A 20,837-nucleotide genomic window follows, 5' to 3' on the forward strand; every position below is an offset into this window, starting at 1 on the left:
GGCAGTCCAGGACTTAGTCAGGAGCCAATTGCTTCTGAAATCCCCTTCAGCTGTGCACAGCTGGGTGCTGGAGATGCCAAAAATACATCAGGCTCCACGGCTCCAGGGAAGCAGGGGCTGCTGCTATCTTAGTTTTCCTGGCTGCTGCACATGACTTCGCTGGACAGAATAAACATTGTTTTATACTGCGATGGCACACAACATGGAGTTGCCGGACAGATGAGCATCTCCTAACACACTGAACATATTCCTATTACCTACCTCTCTTCTCCTAACCAGCCACATTGTTAGCAGTAGTGTGTAGACCATCACACCCATCAGCTATTAGTAAATCATTTGTAAAACACTCCATCACAAGGCCATTGCCATTACTTGTTCATTACTGTTGATGTTTTAGTTTTTTGGATCATTGTGTCTGAACAAATGTAGATATTCTACAAAGGAGATAAAGCTTTTAACTGACGTCACAGGTTTGCCTGAAAGTATATTTGGAGTATGACATTATATTTTGATTGAATTATTTTGCACCTTTTCCCCTTTTTTATAACCTCACTTCTCTGTCTCTGGTGGAAGCTTGGGGCGTATACAGTCAGGTATAAATAATTTAAAACATTTTAGGGATCCATCTACTACAATATGTAACTCATTAAAACATACTGTGGGGGGATCAAGGTCAGGTATGATTTGACTATTAACCATAATTACCTCTGTTCTTTTTGTTATGGCCCTGCTGACTTCCTGAAATTTATTTCTGGTAACATATGCTTCCGAAACCCATTACCTTACCTGTTTAGGTTACTGATTTTACAAGGTAAAGAAACCATGTAAAAATGGCTAAGCCTATTTCCTTTTTTGAGTGATGAAAAGTTTTTTTTTATCTTAAAGTGAAATTAAATTCTAATAAAACAAATTACAGAGTAGTGTTATACAAACATATATAAATATACACACTTGCATCTCCATGCCTCCTCTTCTCCCATGTGCTGCCATCTTGAATACTGGCATCCTCTTCTTTTAGATACCAAGTTATTACTACAAGGTCTACCAAATTCAAAGGTTTAAAAGGACTAAGAGTGAGAGTATGGCTGCTATGTTCATGTTCACAGAACAGAATAGACTATCTAGGCATAAAATTCCAGAGTGGGTGAACTATATGTCAAAGTACACCATTTCCCCAGAACCCATAGGGTGCCTGACAGCCAAAAACATGATGTACAAGTAGTCGTTGTAGCCCTGGCAGTGCTTCTGCCTTTTTCCACAGTGTCGTAATAAGCTAGGAAAATGCTAAGCCTTACACTTCTTCGACATAAAGAAAAACAGGTAAATAATCAAACATTTAATCTTCCTCACACTATCAAAACAAATCAATAACACATTCTTATATTAGGTCCTGCAAACAATACAGCAATTTTATTTTTCTTACCCAAAGAATCTAAAATTTCTTTAACATCCACAATAATATAGTCTAGTTTGTAATTCTCTTTGCAAGAAGGAGCATCTGTTTCTCCATAACCTCGTAAATCAAGAGCTACTACGCGATATTCACGTCTAAACTCACGGAGTTGATGGCGCCAAGAATACCTGCATTTGGAAGAGATATGAAGAAATATAAGCAATGCTTTTAATAGACAGAAAAATTGTCTATATTTATTACCCACAAATTTTATATGGTATTTTCTAAAAAAAAAAAAAAAACAAACTAAACCATTAAATGATTCTCAGATATAATAGAGTTTGTGCTTTCACGCAATACAAATCTCCTAATGCTGCAAAAGGCCACATACTCCTGATCTTCTGGCAACTAAACCAGAAGTGGATTGATATCCACTTTCCTTTATTAAATATATCTATCTAGAAAAGATTGTACCAGAATAAAATGTATTTGTTTTGTTTTTTTTATTTAGTTTGTTATTATTTACAAGTAGGTGTTTGTAAACTCTAATTTTTTTAAATATAATATATTTTTATTATAGTTTATTATATACCAATATTTGTTTTGGCTATCTGTAAGGGTGCCAGCATTCCCACTGGTGAGCAATGTAAGAGGCATTCTTCCTACTAACCACCACACTAATGTACAATGAGCCGTGGATAAAGTAATTATAGCAGGGGGTCCTCGAAGACCTGAAAGTTATTTCGGGGGGTTAGTCCATATTAAAAAGGTTGAGAAACATTGGAGTAAAACCTTGGAGAGGTAGTAGAAAGCTTGTAGAAGTTTTACCCTTTCTCTTATTAAAAATTGTGTTAAATCTTTAAATCACAAATATTATCTATAAACAGGAGGCACCTATGTCCATGATTTTGAAAAAACAGAACTGGCTGTCACCTTCTGATCATCATCACCCAAAATACAAGACATGCACAGAGTGGAAGGAGGGTTCCCTATGCTATTTACAGCACACATTACTTCCAGAAAAGCAGTATGTCATCTTCGAGAGAGAAAAGGAGCCTAGTGCTCCACCTGACGACTGCAAATACTAAAAAAAAAATATTACTTTCTATATGTTTCTTACAAGGAAAAACATTCATTGATTATAGGGTCTATTGAGAACAATGGCAGAGCATGAAAACATACACGAATATTGAAAATGCATGTATATTCAAACTATGTCAAGCAGTGCTCTGCCACCTACAACTTGTGTAAATGGGTGTACCATGGCAAGCAAGTACCTGATCTTATGACTAGGGATGAGCGAGAATGCCTCTGGCAAAAATTTCCTCGAACTTCTAATGGTCCCGCAAAATTTTGGTGAATCGATTTCGCGAAACCATCGGAAGAGGAAATTAAAACAGGAGGATTCCCAGAGTTGCATTCAGCCCTGGGAATCTCCCTGTTTGCGTGACTGCAAAGCTGTGACTGCAAAGTTCTCACGGTTACGTGACCCTGGGAACTGAACTGCAGATGAATTCTGTAGTTCCAGTACACAGCTGCCACAGCTGCAATCATTGACAAGATGCCTGGTAAAGGAGAACCTCCTGACATTGTAAAATAAGTATCTCTTACAAATGATACATTTGTTACAGATACAAATGTATCATTTGTAAGAGATACTTATATTACAATGTCAGGAGGTTCTGTGGTGGGCATCTTCTCCTCTTCCGCATAATGCAGCCCTGGAAAGCCTTCCGTTCGGCGAGAGCTCGACCTCTTGGCGAATCAGAAGGCCGTTCTCGCTTACATTTTCGGTAAGCGAGAAAGGCCCGATTCGCTGCGAGATCAAACCTAATATTCTCCCTCGCTCATCCCTACTGGTGACTAGAGCAGCCTTTCTTAACCTTTTCAACATAGACCGAGAACCATGTTAAAAACCATTGAAATAATTTTCAGGTCTTAGGAAACACTTGCTATAATTACTATATCCACAGTTCACCATACATTAGCATGGTGGTCAGTAACAAGAAAGCCTCTTACATTGCTGACCAGAAAGAATGTCATCCCTATAAATAGCAAATAGATGAATGGTGCCAGGTACACCTATCTGAGAGATACAATTGGTTAATGGCTCAAGGAACCCTCCTTAAAAAACCCTGGAGGAACTCTACTTGAAAAACACTGGACTAAAGCTCAGCTGCAACAGTAAAATAAAAGTTCTAAAATTCAGAAAGTAGGGAAACCTCCAATGTAATATTATGAGAAATATTGTAATATTATGTATATGTTATTAAGTCAGGTGTTTGTATCTTGTATCAAGGCAGACTGTGAGTCTACAGCTGGGACATCATTATACAGCCAGTATGAAATTTGTGATGAGCCCAGCAGGATTTACACGGCAGGCAATAACACATGTTTATGCTTTGTGATTATTATTAGCGTAACAAAACTCTGAAGAACACCAGGCACAAAAGGAGGTATAGACAAACAAGCTGGATAAAAATGCTTGTGTCAAGTGAAACTATCTGACAAGTCTTCACACAAAACAGTACATGTGTAACTTGAAATAAGTTCAATAATAAGAGTCATCAGATGCATAAAAAGTGAAAAGTCAGTTTTTAAACTCATTACCAGGTCTTTGTACACAGCAGTAGCATTCTTCTGTAGAAAATCAATACAAAGAACAGCAGGCTCAGCTGTGATTTGCAGTGGATGGCCAGACTGCAGCTCATCTGATATTTCCCATCGCAGCTTGTGCTCTGCAGTTATGTGGGCAGTACCCTGTCCAAAGGAACAATAAACTACCCAGTACACATCATTAATCTGACTCTTTGACTTCAATCATAAATACTGCTATCGTGTGTCCTATTCTTCAGTACCTAAAGCGTGACTGCCTTTATCGGTGCCACTGCTAACCTAAAGTGGACCTGTCTTCAGAACACAAGTATTTAGGTTTTATTATGTGTAATAAAGCTGAAACAAAATACATGAGATTTTCTTTTGATGTCTGCTCACCTGTGCATAACATTTATACACTTAAACTAACTTTGATCAGAGAACAGTGTGGTATTATTATTTTTTATCCTAATTGTGGATGCCAGGAACAGGCAAATTCTGAGCTCTGCAGTGTCTTGGGCCTTAGGGTGGAGCCAGCATCCAAGCAGAATCCTGACGTTTACACAATAAAACAAAACACGACAAAATATTCATTTATGAAAAATTGCAGATGATTTACTTGGAAATGTTTTGTAATAATGTCCACATAGTTCTTAAACTTACACAGCATAGATAGGTAGGTGACTTGGCTTTTCTCTGCTGCAGCCAAGCAGAACGTGGGCAGATCCAGGTGGGGCATTTGGCATCCTTACCTTGTATTAGTGGGAACCAGCATGGATAATCTAAACCAGGGGCCGGCAAACTTTTTGGACTACTAGGCCATTTCAGGAGGTCAAGAAGGCACACTAGACCAGAAGAAACAAGGTGTCCAAGGAAAGGTTTTTTCGAATCATGACTGCAAGCAAGCAGCCTCAGTCTTCCGCTCATCCGTGGGGTAGTCTCTGTAGGTGTGCGCATGCTTGGCATAGAAATGCCCCTTGAGATTGGACTGCTTGAAAGTGCTGTTGGCATCATTGCACACTAAACACAGGGCTTTGTTGCCGCGTTGGACAAAGAATAATTTTTCAGTCCATTTGGGGTTGAAGACACGACGTTCGAGGTCAACCTTCCAGGGACTGGTAGCTGCGTGTTGTTTCTGCTCTTTAGGCATATTAATTGGGGTTACTATGCGGGAACTCACAATAACGTGACAATTCATTTAGGTGGGATCCAATAGGCCAATGGGCTGGACTGAATACTGGCTAGGTCGTTTTCGGCCTAAATGCCTGAGTTTGCTGACCTCTGATCTGCACAATAGGAATGCACCCGAGGATGGGAAAATTAATTAGGAACAGACTTGTTTCATACATAGGGAAAGATAGGACAATGTTAAAAGGGTGCAAGACTATAGTGGAAGTGAAGCTTGAGGGAATCTGAAGGAAAATTTAGTTGGCTTCTGAAGGAGTGCCCCACTTTGGGGGAAATACCCAAGATCTCACCACAATGTGGAAGTCACAAACCATAGTGTTTCTTCCACATGTAAGACAATTGCCCATGGTTATCAAAAAGCCCTAAAAAAGGGTGTTGGCAAAGTTTTTTGGATGGTGACATAACACCTTTCCTATAGCAGGACAAATTTGTATGTTAAGGTAAAAAGGACTTACTGTTTTTAACCTTGTGTACAACGTTTTACTAACATGAATGTTGTAATCAGAGTTGTTTACAAGAAAAGACTCTCTTTACATTTTACAGTTACAGGAAGAAAGTTAGGTTGCTTTCATGCCACCCAAGCCACAAGGAAGACATGAACGAAGATGAGTAGTGTTACCCAGCTGTATATATCTACATTATATAGGCCCTAACTATTACACAACGGTAAACTTGAGCCTTGAAACTGCCTTGCAGATGCTGGAAATGAGCTGAAAGTGATCCTGTTTCTTAGTAAAAAAGAGACAGGGAAGAGTTTTTTTTGTTTGTTTAGTAGAAGAGACACACGTTGTCTTTTAGCTATTTTACAAAACTGCTTTTATTTCCTTGCAGTTTTGCTTCACAATACTCAAGGTTTATTTTTTTATTTTTGTAGAAAACTATACAAATACAAATTCTGTTTTCAAAAATGATATAAAGACACAGTAGCAGTCTCTGCCCGTGGCGTTTATGCACAGAGATTTCTCCTGACTCCCCACATTTATTAACTGTAGAGGTTGACAAACCTAAATTGTTTGCTATGTTGCTCTGAGAAACATTGTTTTTAAATTGACAGATACTTGACTTTGATCTTACTTGACTTTGGTGAGTTCTCCTTTTATACTCAGCCTTGATACCCACACCTGTTACCAATTAACCTGCTAATAAAAATAATAATAATTATTATTATTGAGGAACTTTGCAAAAAGAGAAGCCTTAAACTGGGAGGGAGACAAAACAAGTCTAAGGTTACACAGGGAACCAGAAAGCTAGGGTTAGGTAGGTTAAAGTGTGAAGGTGAACTTGGGGTCAGGTTAAGGGATTGGCTTAGAAAGCTGTAAAAAAAGGAAAGGTGACGGATTATTTTCGAACAGTAATATATATAATGTATAGAACAATAATAACCCTGCCTGGTATGGAAGTAGCTGGAAGATAACTGTCAGGATGGCAGTATGGTATGGTTTAGTGTCATCATAGGTATGGAGTCTGTTTAAATTTGTAAAAACAGAAGTTGACCTATGAGTTGACCTATGAGGTCCAGATTGGCAATGGGGCTGCCTGCCTAGATTTTTGATCCCAAGTCAACGGGTTGTGGTTGGGAGCAATATGGTTAAGGTGGTAGCAGACCACAAGTGGGGATATTTGGGGTCTGAAGGGCTTTTGAGGACATGTAACCAGGGGGGCAGTGTCATTATTGGGTTTCGTAAGTAGAACGGAAAGAGTGGGTTAGGCAGTAGGGGGAGAAAGCGGACAAATAAGTACTCCTAACTCCGTGTTTAATTAGTGAATTAAATGAGAAGATATTTTTATGTTATAAACTTTAGTCCTCCCTGCATTGAAACTGAGTTTGTCTGCTGTCTTGCTGGATAAAAGTGCAGGACAAACTGTCTTGGACTAATACTGGGTATCCTTGTCTTGTGCATTATTAACCCCTGCCGAAAACCTAAATGAGCCCTGGAAACTCTAGAAATAACTCAAAAACACATATATTTATTTTCCAATCAGTGTCTTCCCTTTCTGTAAGGAAAAGGGGAGGAAAGTCTTAACTACACATTCAAGGATAGACAGATGTCTGACTCCTTGCCATCCTCACCAAGACATCTGCCTGCTTTAGAATCATGTACAGCTGGCTGTAGAATTTTTTTCCTTAACATCTGTTGGACCATGGTACTTTCTGCAGTCTGAGGGTGGCCGTAGGCATTGTTGCTGCCACTTAATCATGCTAAAATTAAAAAAAAAAAAAGAGCACAAGGACACATACAAGAAAGGTGTTCTAAATGTGCATGTCCATATGTGAAAATTATTAAGGACATATGTTTTATTAATATTTATGCATTTTAAATGAATGACATTCAGGCTTGTACTGAAACATGTCTAATGATAATAGATTCCTGTTTTTGGAGATATATCATAAAAATAGATAGGACACCCAGAGACATCACCTTTAATTTGTGATACTTGCTGATCCTTCCAGCAACAGAAAGGGAATTTCAGCAATGCGCAGCAGTGCGGATGTGACTCCATCACACAGAATGTCACATCAATTAGAAAAGAAGTTTCTGCAGTCATTTGCTGAAATCTGGATTTCTTCTGCCCAAAGAAAGATTGGTATTCATAACACATTGCATAAAGTATGTTTTAAGTAGTTTCAATGGGCAATTTATTGGCTTGTAACAGCATTATCCAGTTTAGGTTTTCCCAGTAGTACTTAATTAGGAATATGTGCAAGGAAAAGTATTTTATCATACACACACACAGCCCAGAGTCACATAAGGACTATCTCAGCTACTGAGACTAGTATAAATAAATAAATATACGTAATATGTATGATTCTTGAAAAGAAATGGAAGGTTGGAAACTCTAGGTCCATTTCAAGACATATGAAATATGGTCTCAGATAACACCCATAAGGTAGTTTGCTTATGGCCCCTAAAAATATCATGGTGGTAGTGGTAAAACAACATTGCTATAGTTTAAATCTTGACTTTACTGTACATCCACATTTGATTTTTTTTAAATAACAGTTTACTAGTATCTGCTGTAGTTCAGTAATTTGTACCCAGTGTTTTGGCTAAAGAATTCTAAAATAGGCACTGGTCTGGACGATTCAGAAAACATACTGGCCTGTAATGCCCATTATATGGTGTGCCAATGTAATTAGAAATGGGGGTGTGGCTGTGGCCCACTTGCCTAACTCTCATGTGTTTCTGCACAGTCACAGTAGTCCTACGAGGTAATGATTTTTAGCAAAAGATATGTTGCATGTCTTATTTGGCAAAACAATGCTTAACCATAGATCCCAACAAATTCAGTGCCTACTACCTGTGGCACAAGTGCAGTCCTATTCATACTCTTTTATTCTATGTTATTACTATTTTTTAACTTCCTTTTCCTTATCCATTACAGACATATCCAAGATTTTGAAAATGGACCTATGTTATGGGACAATGTAATTCCAGTACACATGAGCAGGAGTTACATAATTAGTGACCTCCCAAGGACCAAAGAGAGAAGATTCTGAAATCAGAAAATGTTTAGAAAAGCAGGGTTGTAACAGCAGAGTAGCAATTGGAATGGAAAAGTCCAATGGATTTGTCACACTTTCACGAACAGAATTCTTACAAAGAAATACTTGAGATGTTTAAACTGACTTAGTTTCTTTGTGTGTACAGTTTAAGAACAGACATTAAATTTCATTTAAGCTCCTTTTAACTTCCTTGGATAGTACCGCTTTACTGGTATTTTTGAACAATCATCAGTTTATAGGATAACTTTTCCAGTGTTATGTTGTGTATTCACCTACTAACTCTGCTGATTACACTTTTATGATAGCTAGGGAATTAAATCCCTTGATAATTTGCTATGCATTTTATAGGAATATCTATAAAACATTTTGACTTTATGATTATAGAGGAAAAAATGTATTACCAGAATTCTGGAAATCCATGTAAAAGCAACATGAGTGGTTTCCCTCTTTCCCCTGCAGCAACATAGTGGAACCGTAATCCAGAATCCTGCAGATGTAAATAAATATAAGTGTGAAATAAGATCTATAAAAGGCATTAACCACAGGATTGATTAAACAAGCATTCATGTTATGTTAGCATAAATGAATATAATAGTATCCCTTATACTATAACTTTATTTGCAATATAATACAATAGCTGTATTTGTGAAAGATTTAGCGTAGGACTCATCACACATGAGGACTACAGAGGTACATAGTTTGCATATTGTGCCAAAAATACAAACCTATACCTAAAAAAAATTTTTGTTTTGTTTTTTGGGAAATTAAAAGATGTTTCTTTGAGGTTGTTTCTGTTTATCAATATTTTATCCCAGATGCATATAATTTCCCCTAAATAAATCCTTGGTTAAAATTAGAGTCTTGAAAACATAAAACATTAATACATTTCTAGTTGTAACCCTATTTTTTCATTTCACATACACACTCTGCTCCGTTTTAGTGTTACACATTGGTTGTGCCTTTTTGCTACACCTTTTCAATATAGATCGATTCCCCCTATGTATAGGAGCAGGCATGTGTCAATCACCATGCGTATGGGTTTGTATGATTCTGTTCCACAAAAACTGATTTCCACCTGCTTATAGGGGTGAGGGTGAAAGGGATGACCTGGTATTATAACATAAAACATACTTAATAAACGTTTTGCAAAATGTGGTTCCCAAAGATAGTATTTTTTCTGTTTCCTAATTGAAAAGAAATTCTCTCCCCTTTCCTCCCTTTTATTTGAGGTGTTTTTGTGGGTGCATGATGTCAGTTTTTGGATTTGTACTCTTCATTTAAAAATCCTGTAAAATATTGTGGTGCAGGCTTTTCCTTTCAATATGTTGTTCACGGCATCAACGTTAGCTAAACATTCTCCATAAAGGCAAAATAAGTACAGGTCCGCTATGGGCCATGTGTTTGCTTCGGACATCAGACATAAAAAATAAGGAGGAGAGGTCAGTTTGTGTTATAGGCTGTGCGTTAATTTTGTTAACCATATAACATAAAAATATGAGCACTTTATGTTGTTCAGCTATAGTGGAGTGAGCTACAAAATGTGATGTTATATTGCTACGCCCGCTGGTAAAATAGATATTTATAATCTATGTTACACTGAAGAAATTACTATATGGCATCTTCACCTTTAGAGCACTGTGTTGTGTTATATATCACATTAAAAGTAAAAAGGGCACTTTCTACAGCAATAAGGTACCCGAGAGAATGAGATAACAGTTTTCTAATCCAGCCATTTTCAGCCAATTTTCAGTAACATTTTTCAGCCTCTTATAAGAAGTATTCAACCAAAAGACTGTCTTCAATTTTTACTAAAACTTTGCGGACATGCTCAATAATTGTAACTGGAAACAGTTAGTGGGTTAGTGGTTATTTTAAATACTAGTAAAACAGTTGTGTTCTGCTTTGAAAGGGGAGAGGATGAATGGAAGGGAACCTTGCTGAGTCTTCCTGATTTACGCTCCTGACCACTTAAAGACATTTGGTGACAGTTGTAAAGGTGCAATACTGTCGTCAGAGCAATCACAATTTTCTGTGAAAATGTTTAATCAGCTCCCTCAGGAAGTAGTTTCAGCAACTTCTATAGATTGATTTAAGAAAAAGCTGGTTGCTTTTCTAGAAGCACAGAAGATAACTGGGTATTAAAGCTTTAAGTAAAGATAATAGAGACTGTTGATCCAGGGAACATCCGATTGCCTCATGAAATCAGGAATTGCTGCCTTGTTGGAGCAAATTGTACCAGGGTTTTTTTTTCCCTTCCTCTTTATCAACTATGTCCATGGGGTTTATATCTGGGATATGTTTATTTCCCTAGTGATTGAACTTGATGGACTTATGTCTTTTTTCAATCTGACCTACTAAGTAACTATGTAAATTATCATCTTGGGTTGGGAAATTTATCATGTGTATGAGGCTTAATTTAATATTTTGATTTTTCTGTTTTCTTTGCAGGTTAGAACAAGTATGGGAGACGCTGCAGAAAATAATGAAAGACTGAAAAAAAATAATGAAAAATAATGAAAGACTGTCACTCAAGAACAATCCTCCTCTTATATTATTTTTTGGAGGTTTTCTCTTAAAATGACTTGGATGAGTTAGTTGGCATCCTATTTGTGCATCATGTGACTGTGGTAGGGGACAGTTTGGGGCAAATACTGTTATACATGTTTTTTTGTAGATTGACATTGAAGAAGATGGCATAATGTAAATGATGTGCTGGTAATAAGAATCACTCCACAAGGCACTGGAAAACTATAACAGCCAGGTGGGAAACCAAACGGTAGAGAGCACGCATGACTGCTACTGGATATTGGAAGCTCTACAAAAAAGCGCTCCCCAAGGTCTAACAGCAATCACATGTTAATAATGGATTTTAGCTGTAGTTCCACCTCCACGTTTAGGCTTGTGGGAATACTTCATTACTAAATGTCTTTTGTTTCATGTACCAGTGGTTCTGTGTATCAGTGAACTAGTACGAATAACTAACTTTTTGCCAATTTTAATATTTTTTCTTTTATTTTGGGCCCATTTGGGAAATTGGCTGTAGTTTAAAAAAAAATAGTAAATAGGGCTCTTTTAACTGCTAAAAAAACATAGTTTTTAATGCATCAAAATTACCCATGTCTTCCCACTACTCAGAAAATTTAACAATAGATTATTCCCAAAAATAGTAGTTTAGGGAAAAAATAAAAGAGGATAATTGTTCTTTAATGTATCATAAAAAACAGTACAATGTTATTGAATTTATAATAAAATGTAACAGTTTTGATGGTACATTGAAGAACAGTTCAATCGCCTGAGGTTTAGTTTAGTTTTTTTCTTCATCGTATTATGGAGAATGAAGACCTAGGTTAATTCATACCATGGATACTGTCTGTATAAAATTTGTGTGTTGTTCGTTTTACAACCCACCTAAACCCATAATCTAGCAAGGCAAATTGTATTAGCAATCAAGTAAGTACATAACAGTGCATAGAAGCAATGTGGTGGACAGAATATCGTTTTATAAACTGAATATGTTTGTAAACTAAATCTGGCTGAATACATCAGTGGAAGGGTCAATCATGTGAGAACTTGGGACAGCAAAGTAGGAAGAGTAATAGATGTCAAACTGATTTACGGCATTTATGCACTATAGCAGAAAGTTTACACAAGAAGGGGGTAAGTTAGCTAACAAAATAGGTGGTGAGCAATTGAGGACTTCAATCTGTATCTTAGGACTTCAACAGGAAACTAAAAGACATGAAAGATCCTGGTTTTATGGAAAAATGCACAGCGACAGCCAAGCAGAGCTAAACAATAGGTTTTCTAATTTTTAAAGTTAATTTTCAAAAGTAATACTTATATTTTGCAAACAAACACAAGTGCGCTATTATTATTGTCCAGTATTTACCGGTATATACAGCTGACATATTACACAGTGCTTTACAAAGTCCATGTCACTAGCTGTCCCTCAAAGGGGCTCACAATTCAATTTTCCTACCTCGGTCATATGTCATTAACACAGTCTAAGGTGAATTTGGGGGGAAGTCAATCAACCTTACTGGATATTTTTTGGTATGTAGGAGGAAACTTTGAGTACCTAGAGGAAACTTACGCAAACACGGGAAGAACCTACAAATTCCATGATTCAAACCTGGGACCTAGCGCTGCAAAGGCCAGAGTCCCCCTAAAGCCATCACCCAACATGGGGCACAAACCCACGACCCTGAGGTCTGCTCTATGATCATGCTCTATGAACAGAGCTAGCTGTGCTCTAACAATTTGCCTCGTTTGATTACGGCTTTAGGCTTCAACAATACCAGGTTTACTCCTGTTACTGTCTAGGTTTACTTAGGGCAAATATTGATATAAATAGGTTTGTGTTTTTTTGGGGGGGTTTGTAAATTGACACTATAAAACATATGCTTGGAATAAGGATCACTCTACAGGGCACTGAAAAGCTTTATCGGCCAGGGAGACCAAATCCTGGAAACAAACTTTTGGGAAATCCCTTTTTATTTCTTTTATTTTTTCTGCTTTAAATTCTATCGTTTTAATATTGAATATTATTATTAGAGTTTGTATAAAAATATTATTTCTTGTTAAACCATTGCATATTTAAACAACTCAAATTGCTAGTTATGTCCTTTAATATGGATCTACCCCAGAAAGTAATGAATCTGCCTTATCCTGAAGATGGATCTGTATAATTTATTAGAATATGATAAAGAGATTAATTCACTCTTTTTATCATATTAAAATGTAGGTCAGATCCCAATTGTGATTCTGAAAGGGTGGGAAGTGTTAGAAGCCTCTAGGCTAAAGTGCTGTGCTTTGAAGTTGGAAGCACATGAGGGAAGAAGTACATTACATGTGACCTGCATACAAAAAGCACTCCGAACAGTTCTTTAGTACAGCTAAAAAGTGAAGGGTAAATGTATAATGCATTTTATCATAATCTAAAAGTTAAGGGTGCTCAAAGATCCTGGGAATACTAATACATGCAGTGCAGTGCACCAAAGCACTTCAGGTGGTGACATTGACATTGACATTGAAGCTATTTTCAGTTTTTTAATATGTAGTGACATCTATAAGGCAATCTGAAAAATATGTAGCATGTAATTAATACTTTGAGATTGAGTGACACTTCCTCCTGAAAATGTTTATTGCCACTTTTTTTTACTTCCTGGGATACATAGGTCACATACATGTTCGCTCTGGGTTTCCCATTCAGTGCGGTAACGATGGAAGAAAAGGAGTCCTTCCAAAAAAAGTATTTAAAAAATACAAATAAAACAAACACCAACTTTTTATATAATGTAAATAATGTCATGATTGGCCTGCTTTAAATGTAGCTGCTTAACAGAGTATCGACAAAAAAGCTGCAGGTTCAATGTATATGAAGCATACGTAATGTCTGGTCTGGCCTAATAATATTATACCAAAAGGTAGAATCTCAACAAAATCTACTAACTAAAGTGAAGATAAATGAACTGACAAATTCTTTACATAAATCTTTTCATGAAGGATACTAGATGAATATGTTTCCCTGATTGTGTGGTGAAAGTTGGTTTAGAGCAGTTCTCAGGGTGCAAAAAGGACCCATGATGTGTTACAATTACAAAGACACAGGGCACCTCAATGAAATATAAGCTGGGTACATAGAAGTATAGGCTTGGTGCATAGAAGTATAAGCTGGGTGCATAGAAGTATAAGCTGGGAGCATAGAAGTATAGGCTGGGTGCATAGATGTATAAGCTGGGTGCATAGAAGTATAAGCTGGGGGTGCATAGATGTATAAGCTGGGTGCATAGAAGTATAGGCTGGGTGCACAGAAGTATAAGCTGGGTGCATAGAAGTATAGGCTGGGTGCATAGAAGTATAGGCTGGGTGCATAGAGGTATAGGCTGGGTGCATAGAAGTATAAGCTGGGTGCATAGAGGTATAGGCTGGGTGCATAGAAGTATAAGCTGGGTGCATAGAGGTATAGGCTGGGTGCATAGAAGTATATGGGTGCATAGAAGTATAAGTTGGGTGCATAGAAGTATAAGCTGGTTGCATAGAAGTATAGGCTGGGTAAGTAGGCACAGATGGCAGTGGATGCGTTCCTGGCCAGAACCCATAGGAATAGGTGTCAGTATTGTCAGTCCATAAAAATAAAAATAAAAATTGCACTTACATTGCCACTGTTCAGACAATTTTCAACAATATTTATAATTAGAAAACAAGAAACTGTAGATCTGGGGGGTATCACTTGCTTTTTAGAATAAATTCAGCCACAGTAAGAAATATACTAAGGAGATATATAGTAAGGAGATTTTATTTGGTGAGGTTTTGTTCTTCTGCCCAGGAATACCAGAAAAAAACAATGATTTCTATAATTTAACCATTGTCTGATCTCGCTGTCTGGCACAAACCCCTTTTATTTTGCCAGCCCTATTACATTCAGTGTCAGCAAACCAGTCGATCTTCTGTTACCATGGAAACCCCAACCAACACTGCATCTGCTGCCATACTGGGAATAATCCCTATGGGAGCCATCAAAGCCGGCATCCCCAAATTTGATATTTATAATTAATTTCTGGGCAGAAATACCACCAGACTGTAATTAATTCTTCAGTCCTTCCAAACAGATTTGGCTATACTATCATGGGAAGGAAAGAGGTGTCCGGAATGATTTGGCATTTGCCTGGAAGACACCCTTCCAGATGGGAATTGTGGGTATGTACTGTTAGGTATCATCTGATGCCTGATTTACATAAATTGTGTTACTTTTTACTAATTTTGCTATCATGTCTTAGTTGCCATGATTTTTTTTTTTTTTTTTACATACCCATCATCTGATTGCTCTGCCTGTTTATTAATAATATTATACAGGATTTATATAGCGCCAACATATTACGCAGCACTTTGCATTAAATAGGGGGTGCAAAGGAAAGACCAATACAGTCAGTGACACAGGAGGAGAGGACACTGCCCTGAAGAGTTTACAATCTAAGATTACAATCTGATACATTTTATGCTATTAGTTTGCCCTAATAAAGATAGGGTTAGTGAGTGAGGTATGAAAATATACCAAATTGTGTTCTCTAAGTAGTTTCAATGAAAAACATTCACATTTTACTGGAGTGCATAATAATTTTTCAATCTGATTACCCTAAATAAGTGGTCCCAACACAGTGTTCCTTTGCCAGCCTTTAACTGATTCATGGGGTATTATTCTTTGATCTGATACCAATGATGAGGCATTTTTCATCCCACAGACATCAGTGATGGGGCGTTATTTCTCTAAATGGAATGAACAATTAGGCACTATTCCTCCCTCTATCTCTAAGGATAAGGCACTATTAAGCCACTTACACACTTCCAATGGTTCTCGCCCGATAATTAGCGCAGGTATCGGACGAGAATCTGAAGTGTGTACAGCGCGTGTCGTTCATCGTCCGAACGACCGTCCTGGCGGATCCAAGGACGATGAATGACGAACAATCGTAATGCAAGGAAGGGGGAGCGGGGTGCCGCTCCATCGTACCCCCCTTCCCCACTGCATAGAGCAGAATGGTGCTGTATGTACAGAATGGTGCTGTATGTACAGAACGGTGCTGTATGTACAACACTCGTTCATGCATCGTGCAGTGCATAGTAGTTGAAAGAAGTGTGTATGCGGCTTTACACTCACTGACACCAACAATGGGGTTTCAAGACTGAAGACGATAGACTATGGGTGAATCTGAATGATCCAAAAAACATGGAATTGATCTGGTTCAGGACTGAATAAAAATTGCCAAATAATTCTAAATGTTTCTAAAAAATAAATTCCAGGATTGTTGGATTCCCCCATGATAGTCTTTCTTCTCCGGTCTTCTAGAGCTTTAACAAATCGGACTCATTATTCACCTCCCACTAACTACAGGCATTGGGGCATTTTATACTCAAACTGATCACCAACTCTGTTTTTTGTTCTCCTTAACCACCCATTGTGGGGTATTGTATACTCCTACTAACAGCAGGGCATTTTTTCTATCCCATATAGTTCTACCCTGTAAAGTCTGAAGGGCAATAAACGGGCCCTTTTTATGGAAAGTAACTGTCCATAAACCTACATCATTTAATTGCCCCTAGGCAACAATCAGATAAAATTTAGTTTCAACGTCAAAGATAAAGCTCATAGTGACTGTCATTGAAAAGGCAGAACACACCCATAGAACATTACACACACAATGTTATGCATTGAAGCTGGCACTCAGATCATAGCAACTACCAACACTGGAAGTATGCCAAGCCTGTAACAGGTCACATGCAGTATGACATTTGCATTTTAAAGTGCATAAGTGCTGCTCAATTATTCTAAAGGTCTATTTGAAGGTCTCTGTAAAATAATCAAAGTTTTCTAATGTTAATTTTTGTATGTCTGCACAACATCAATTAAGAAAAAATCTCCAATAACATTTTTAAAGCCAGTTGTGTACACCTGAGTCTCAGATGGATTAAGACCATTTAGGTAGGTATGTTCTTTGACCTAAAGTATTACCAAAATAAATACAGTAATTTAGCTTGATAAGCATACCCGGAGCCAGAGTCACCAGTGGAAAATATTTTTTTACTAATGAACCAATGGTTCTTCATTGGCTTTTAAAGACAAGATATTTCACATGATCATTTACAACCCTGTGGTTGGAAAGGAGACACTAATGCCAGTGTTCAATATTGAAGCATGTCTGCAATCTCATGTTTTAAAAGGCCTCCTCTGACTACATAGTACAGGTAGTTCCCGGCTTAAGGACATCCCACATACGGACAACTCCTAGATACGAACGGGGCTTTCCTGCTCTCTCCTGTACAGAACAGAGGCTTGGAGGGCGCGGTTTGCATGACTTGCAGAAGAAATCTTTTGCTAAACACAGCTGAAGTTGTGGGTGATTTTATGAACTGAGCTGATGTGTAACATCAAAGCACAGCTTGCTCTAGAAGGTAATGAATGTCTAGGCTTCGTAAAGTTTTTTTTTTTAATTTTGTGATTAGCTCATAGTGAGGATTTTATACAATAACTGACACCACGCTGCCTAATATTATGTTGAGACAAACATCTGTCCTAATTGCATTTATTAAAATAATGTACATGTTCGGACTTACATATAAATTCAACTTAAGAACAAACCTACAGTTCCTATCTCGTATGTAACCTGGGGACTTTCTCCCCCTGCTGTATCCTACATGGAAAATGTCAAGAATTTTGGTTCCAGCAGTTTAGGGTTTACTAAGCAGTTAAACACACAGAGGTGCCAAATCTTTCATTTCAGATCACCTTTTTGTTCTTGCCTTAGAGATTCTTTGGTGACGGTCTTATATCATTAGTGTGGGTTCTGCATTGACTCTGGAACTAGATTTGATTTAAACTATGTGGAAGTAAGTATTTTTATTCCTTCAAATAAATAAAAGTTGACAACTAGGAAATAAGACTATAAGCTTTGGTTAAATCACTTGATTTAGTTACCTAATTAAGTTAATTTTGGCTAAATTTGACTCTGCGTAGAAAATTGATGTTTGGACCTGGTCCAGTGTGCAGTAACTTGCCCTTATTTGTGACCTCTGTAAGGTGGCAGTAGTTTTGATGGCTGGCAAAACAACTTTTCCATCAAATGTGGTGTGTTAGTGTGTTTGATTGAGTTTCGTTTGACTCTCGACCTTTACTAAGAATTGAAAATTGAACAAAGTAATATCCATTTCTGTATAGTTTGCCTGAGAAATATATATATAATGAATATGCTTCAGATTTCCCTAAATTAGACAACATGGGGTGGCATGGTTTAAAAACATGCTCTTGAATGGCTGCATTTGTGAAAAACATATATGAAGTGTAGCATGATAATTGAAAGGTATCTGCACTACACTAATCTACAACCAAGGCTTGTAATACTGGATCTATCTTCCTAAGTACCTTTGATTGATGGGTGACATTTCTTGTCCAGTCATGACAATATGAAGCTCCTCTTCTTTAAACATGACCTTTGTTGGTCCAGCCACTTGCTTTAAAATCATAATTTACTTCTTAAAGATGATGTCACATGATTTCTCTAAACACATATAATTGTATACGTTTTTGAATTCAAGTATATATGTAGCATTCCTAGAGAGTGTAGATTATGATTTAAAATAATTTGGTCCACTGCCGAAGAACATTCCTATATTTGCAACCGGAATAAAATGCCAGCTGTGACTCTTTGCCATTATTTATCTTCATTTGGCAAAAGAATTACTCACTTTATGTGCAGGCAGAAATTGTAGCATTAAACTCTCTTTACGTTAGTAATTTTGCAGGAAACAATACACTATTTTTTAACATACAGATAACCTTGAAAAATGAGATGTATTTACTAAAAACCACTATACAAAGCCATATCAGGCCTTCTAATAATTTCTCACAAGTGCTTAATCATTTCATGGGCTCTAGATCCCACTTGTGATGCCAATTGAACGGATAATTACTATTAGGTGTAGTAATTGCCTCAATGAAAAGGCTAGCTGCATGTTTACACTCAACTTGGCGGTAGGAATTGTTATTCTACTAACGTGGCATGAAACACACAGGCAAAGAAGGTGACCTGCAAAACTGCTACGTGCTCAAAGCAGTGAAGGGAAATATCACACAATACAAAGAGAGAACAAGACAATGAAACAGAGTATCAATGGCTCTTTATAATATGGGAAGGTCAATAGACTGTGACCATCTACCATGTTCAGGGTTAAACTCTTTACAACTCACATGGGTGTGATTTGGGTTTAAGAAATAATTTTTCGTGAAAACCATTTCTAGCTTAAGCAGCAAGATACACATAAACAGTTTACTCTATAGAGAATAATCATTGCAGTACCACATACAGATGATATGTAAAAATGCACATGGTCATTTGACAGCACCGTGAAAAGATGCTGGATAATCCAAGAAGGATCACCCGAGCCATTGTTATGTAGTGGGAAGGAGTATCAAAGTAACAGCCAATTCTCTATGTCTATTGACGTTAGAGACACAAGCAGCATCTTTCATACAATGATCTGCAATTACTATAGAGGGAGTGAATGACAAACATGCCAGAGCAGCTTCCTGAATGACTGATGGACCCATTATTAAAACAAGGCAATAGCTTATAGTCTGTCAATACTATATCAGAACCTAATTATGGAAAGTAGCAAATTATTTAATACACAAGATGAAGCCAGCTTTTGAAAGGTTTTGTTTTATTCTAAATAATAAGTACTGGTAATTGGCAAGATGTATTCAATGCATGCAGTAAATAATATTCATCTTGTATTTTATGAGCAATTATTCCCTATTAGTGCTGCAGAAAAATGGTTTAATATAACAAAGCTATATTGATTAATTACAGAGCTTTTACTATCAGTTATTGTCTACAAAATACACCATAATAATTGATACTGGGTCTGATAGTGAGTATCAGCAGGAGATAATATAGGAGAACATTGTAACATACACTAGATCTAGATCCAAATGGGTTTCTGCAGCTCGCCTGAAGAAGTGAGAATTAATTGCTGCCATGCTGATTCCAAGTTTGAAGTTACTCTACTGTTTTCTAGGCAAAAGGATGGAGGAGGGTGAGAAATAATTTAGAATGCAAATGAATGGATGCTGTCAGAAGGGAAAAAAAACCACTGGTGAAAGTTGGTTAGTCTTGGACAATGGCTTTACCTTAATTCGCACATAGCAGTGTGTGCCTAGGAAGGGGTCATTTAGGCAGCTTGGGGTGACCTCTCTGGAGATCTTCTTAAAGGTCCTCCTTGGCCTGATTAGAATGCTGCAGAAAAGTTTGATGAATGCAGTGCAGGCGCAGAGAAGACAATAGGAGTATACCAATGTCCAGAAAGCTGCAGCACGCACACAACCGGGCAGGCTGTCCACAAACAGCGCCATGCTGTGCCCAGGCATCCAGCTTACAGAGGACACCCTCAAGTGGCAATGAGAGCTGTGCTAGAAGTCATGGAAACAAGGGGAAGAAAAGAGAGAGGAGGAGGTGATGAGGGAGTGACTACAGCTCAGCTGTGACTGATGCTGCTGCCTCTTAAAGGGAACAAAATGAATAGAAGATGCAGCTTTTGACTGCATGTTCTATTTCCACTGCAACTCCTTTACATCAACATGTCCTGAATTTACAAACATGGAAT

General features: G+C 37.5%; 1 protein-coding gene across 1 annotated transcript in view; it reads right to left on the minus strand.

Annotated features, from left to right (window-relative positions):
• Positions 1-20,633, minus strand: part of EPHX4 (epoxide hydrolase 4) — a 36,124-nt gene extending 15,491 nt beyond the window's left edge. Inside the window, exons 1-3 of the mRNA XM_072419888.1 lie at positions 20,365-20,633; positions 9,083-9,168; positions 1,424-1,581 (exon numbers count right to left, since the gene is read on the minus strand). Coding sequence (XP_072275989.1) covers positions 1,424-1,581; positions 9,083-9,168; positions 20,365-20,601 — 481 coding nt within the window. The 5' untranslated portion in view covers positions 20,602-20,633. The remainder of the gene's footprint in view (positions 1-1,423; positions 1,582-9,082; positions 9,169-20,364) is intronic.
• Between the last annotated feature and the right edge of the window lie 204 nt (positions 20,634-20,837).

This window comes from Pyxicephalus adspersus, chromosome 8, assembly GCF_032062135.1.
Source record: "Pyxicephalus adspersus chromosome 8, UCB_Pads_2.0, whole genome shotgun sequence".
Classification (NCBI taxonomy): Eukaryota; Metazoa; Chordata; class Amphibia; order Anura; family Pyxicephalidae; genus Pyxicephalus; species Pyxicephalus adspersus.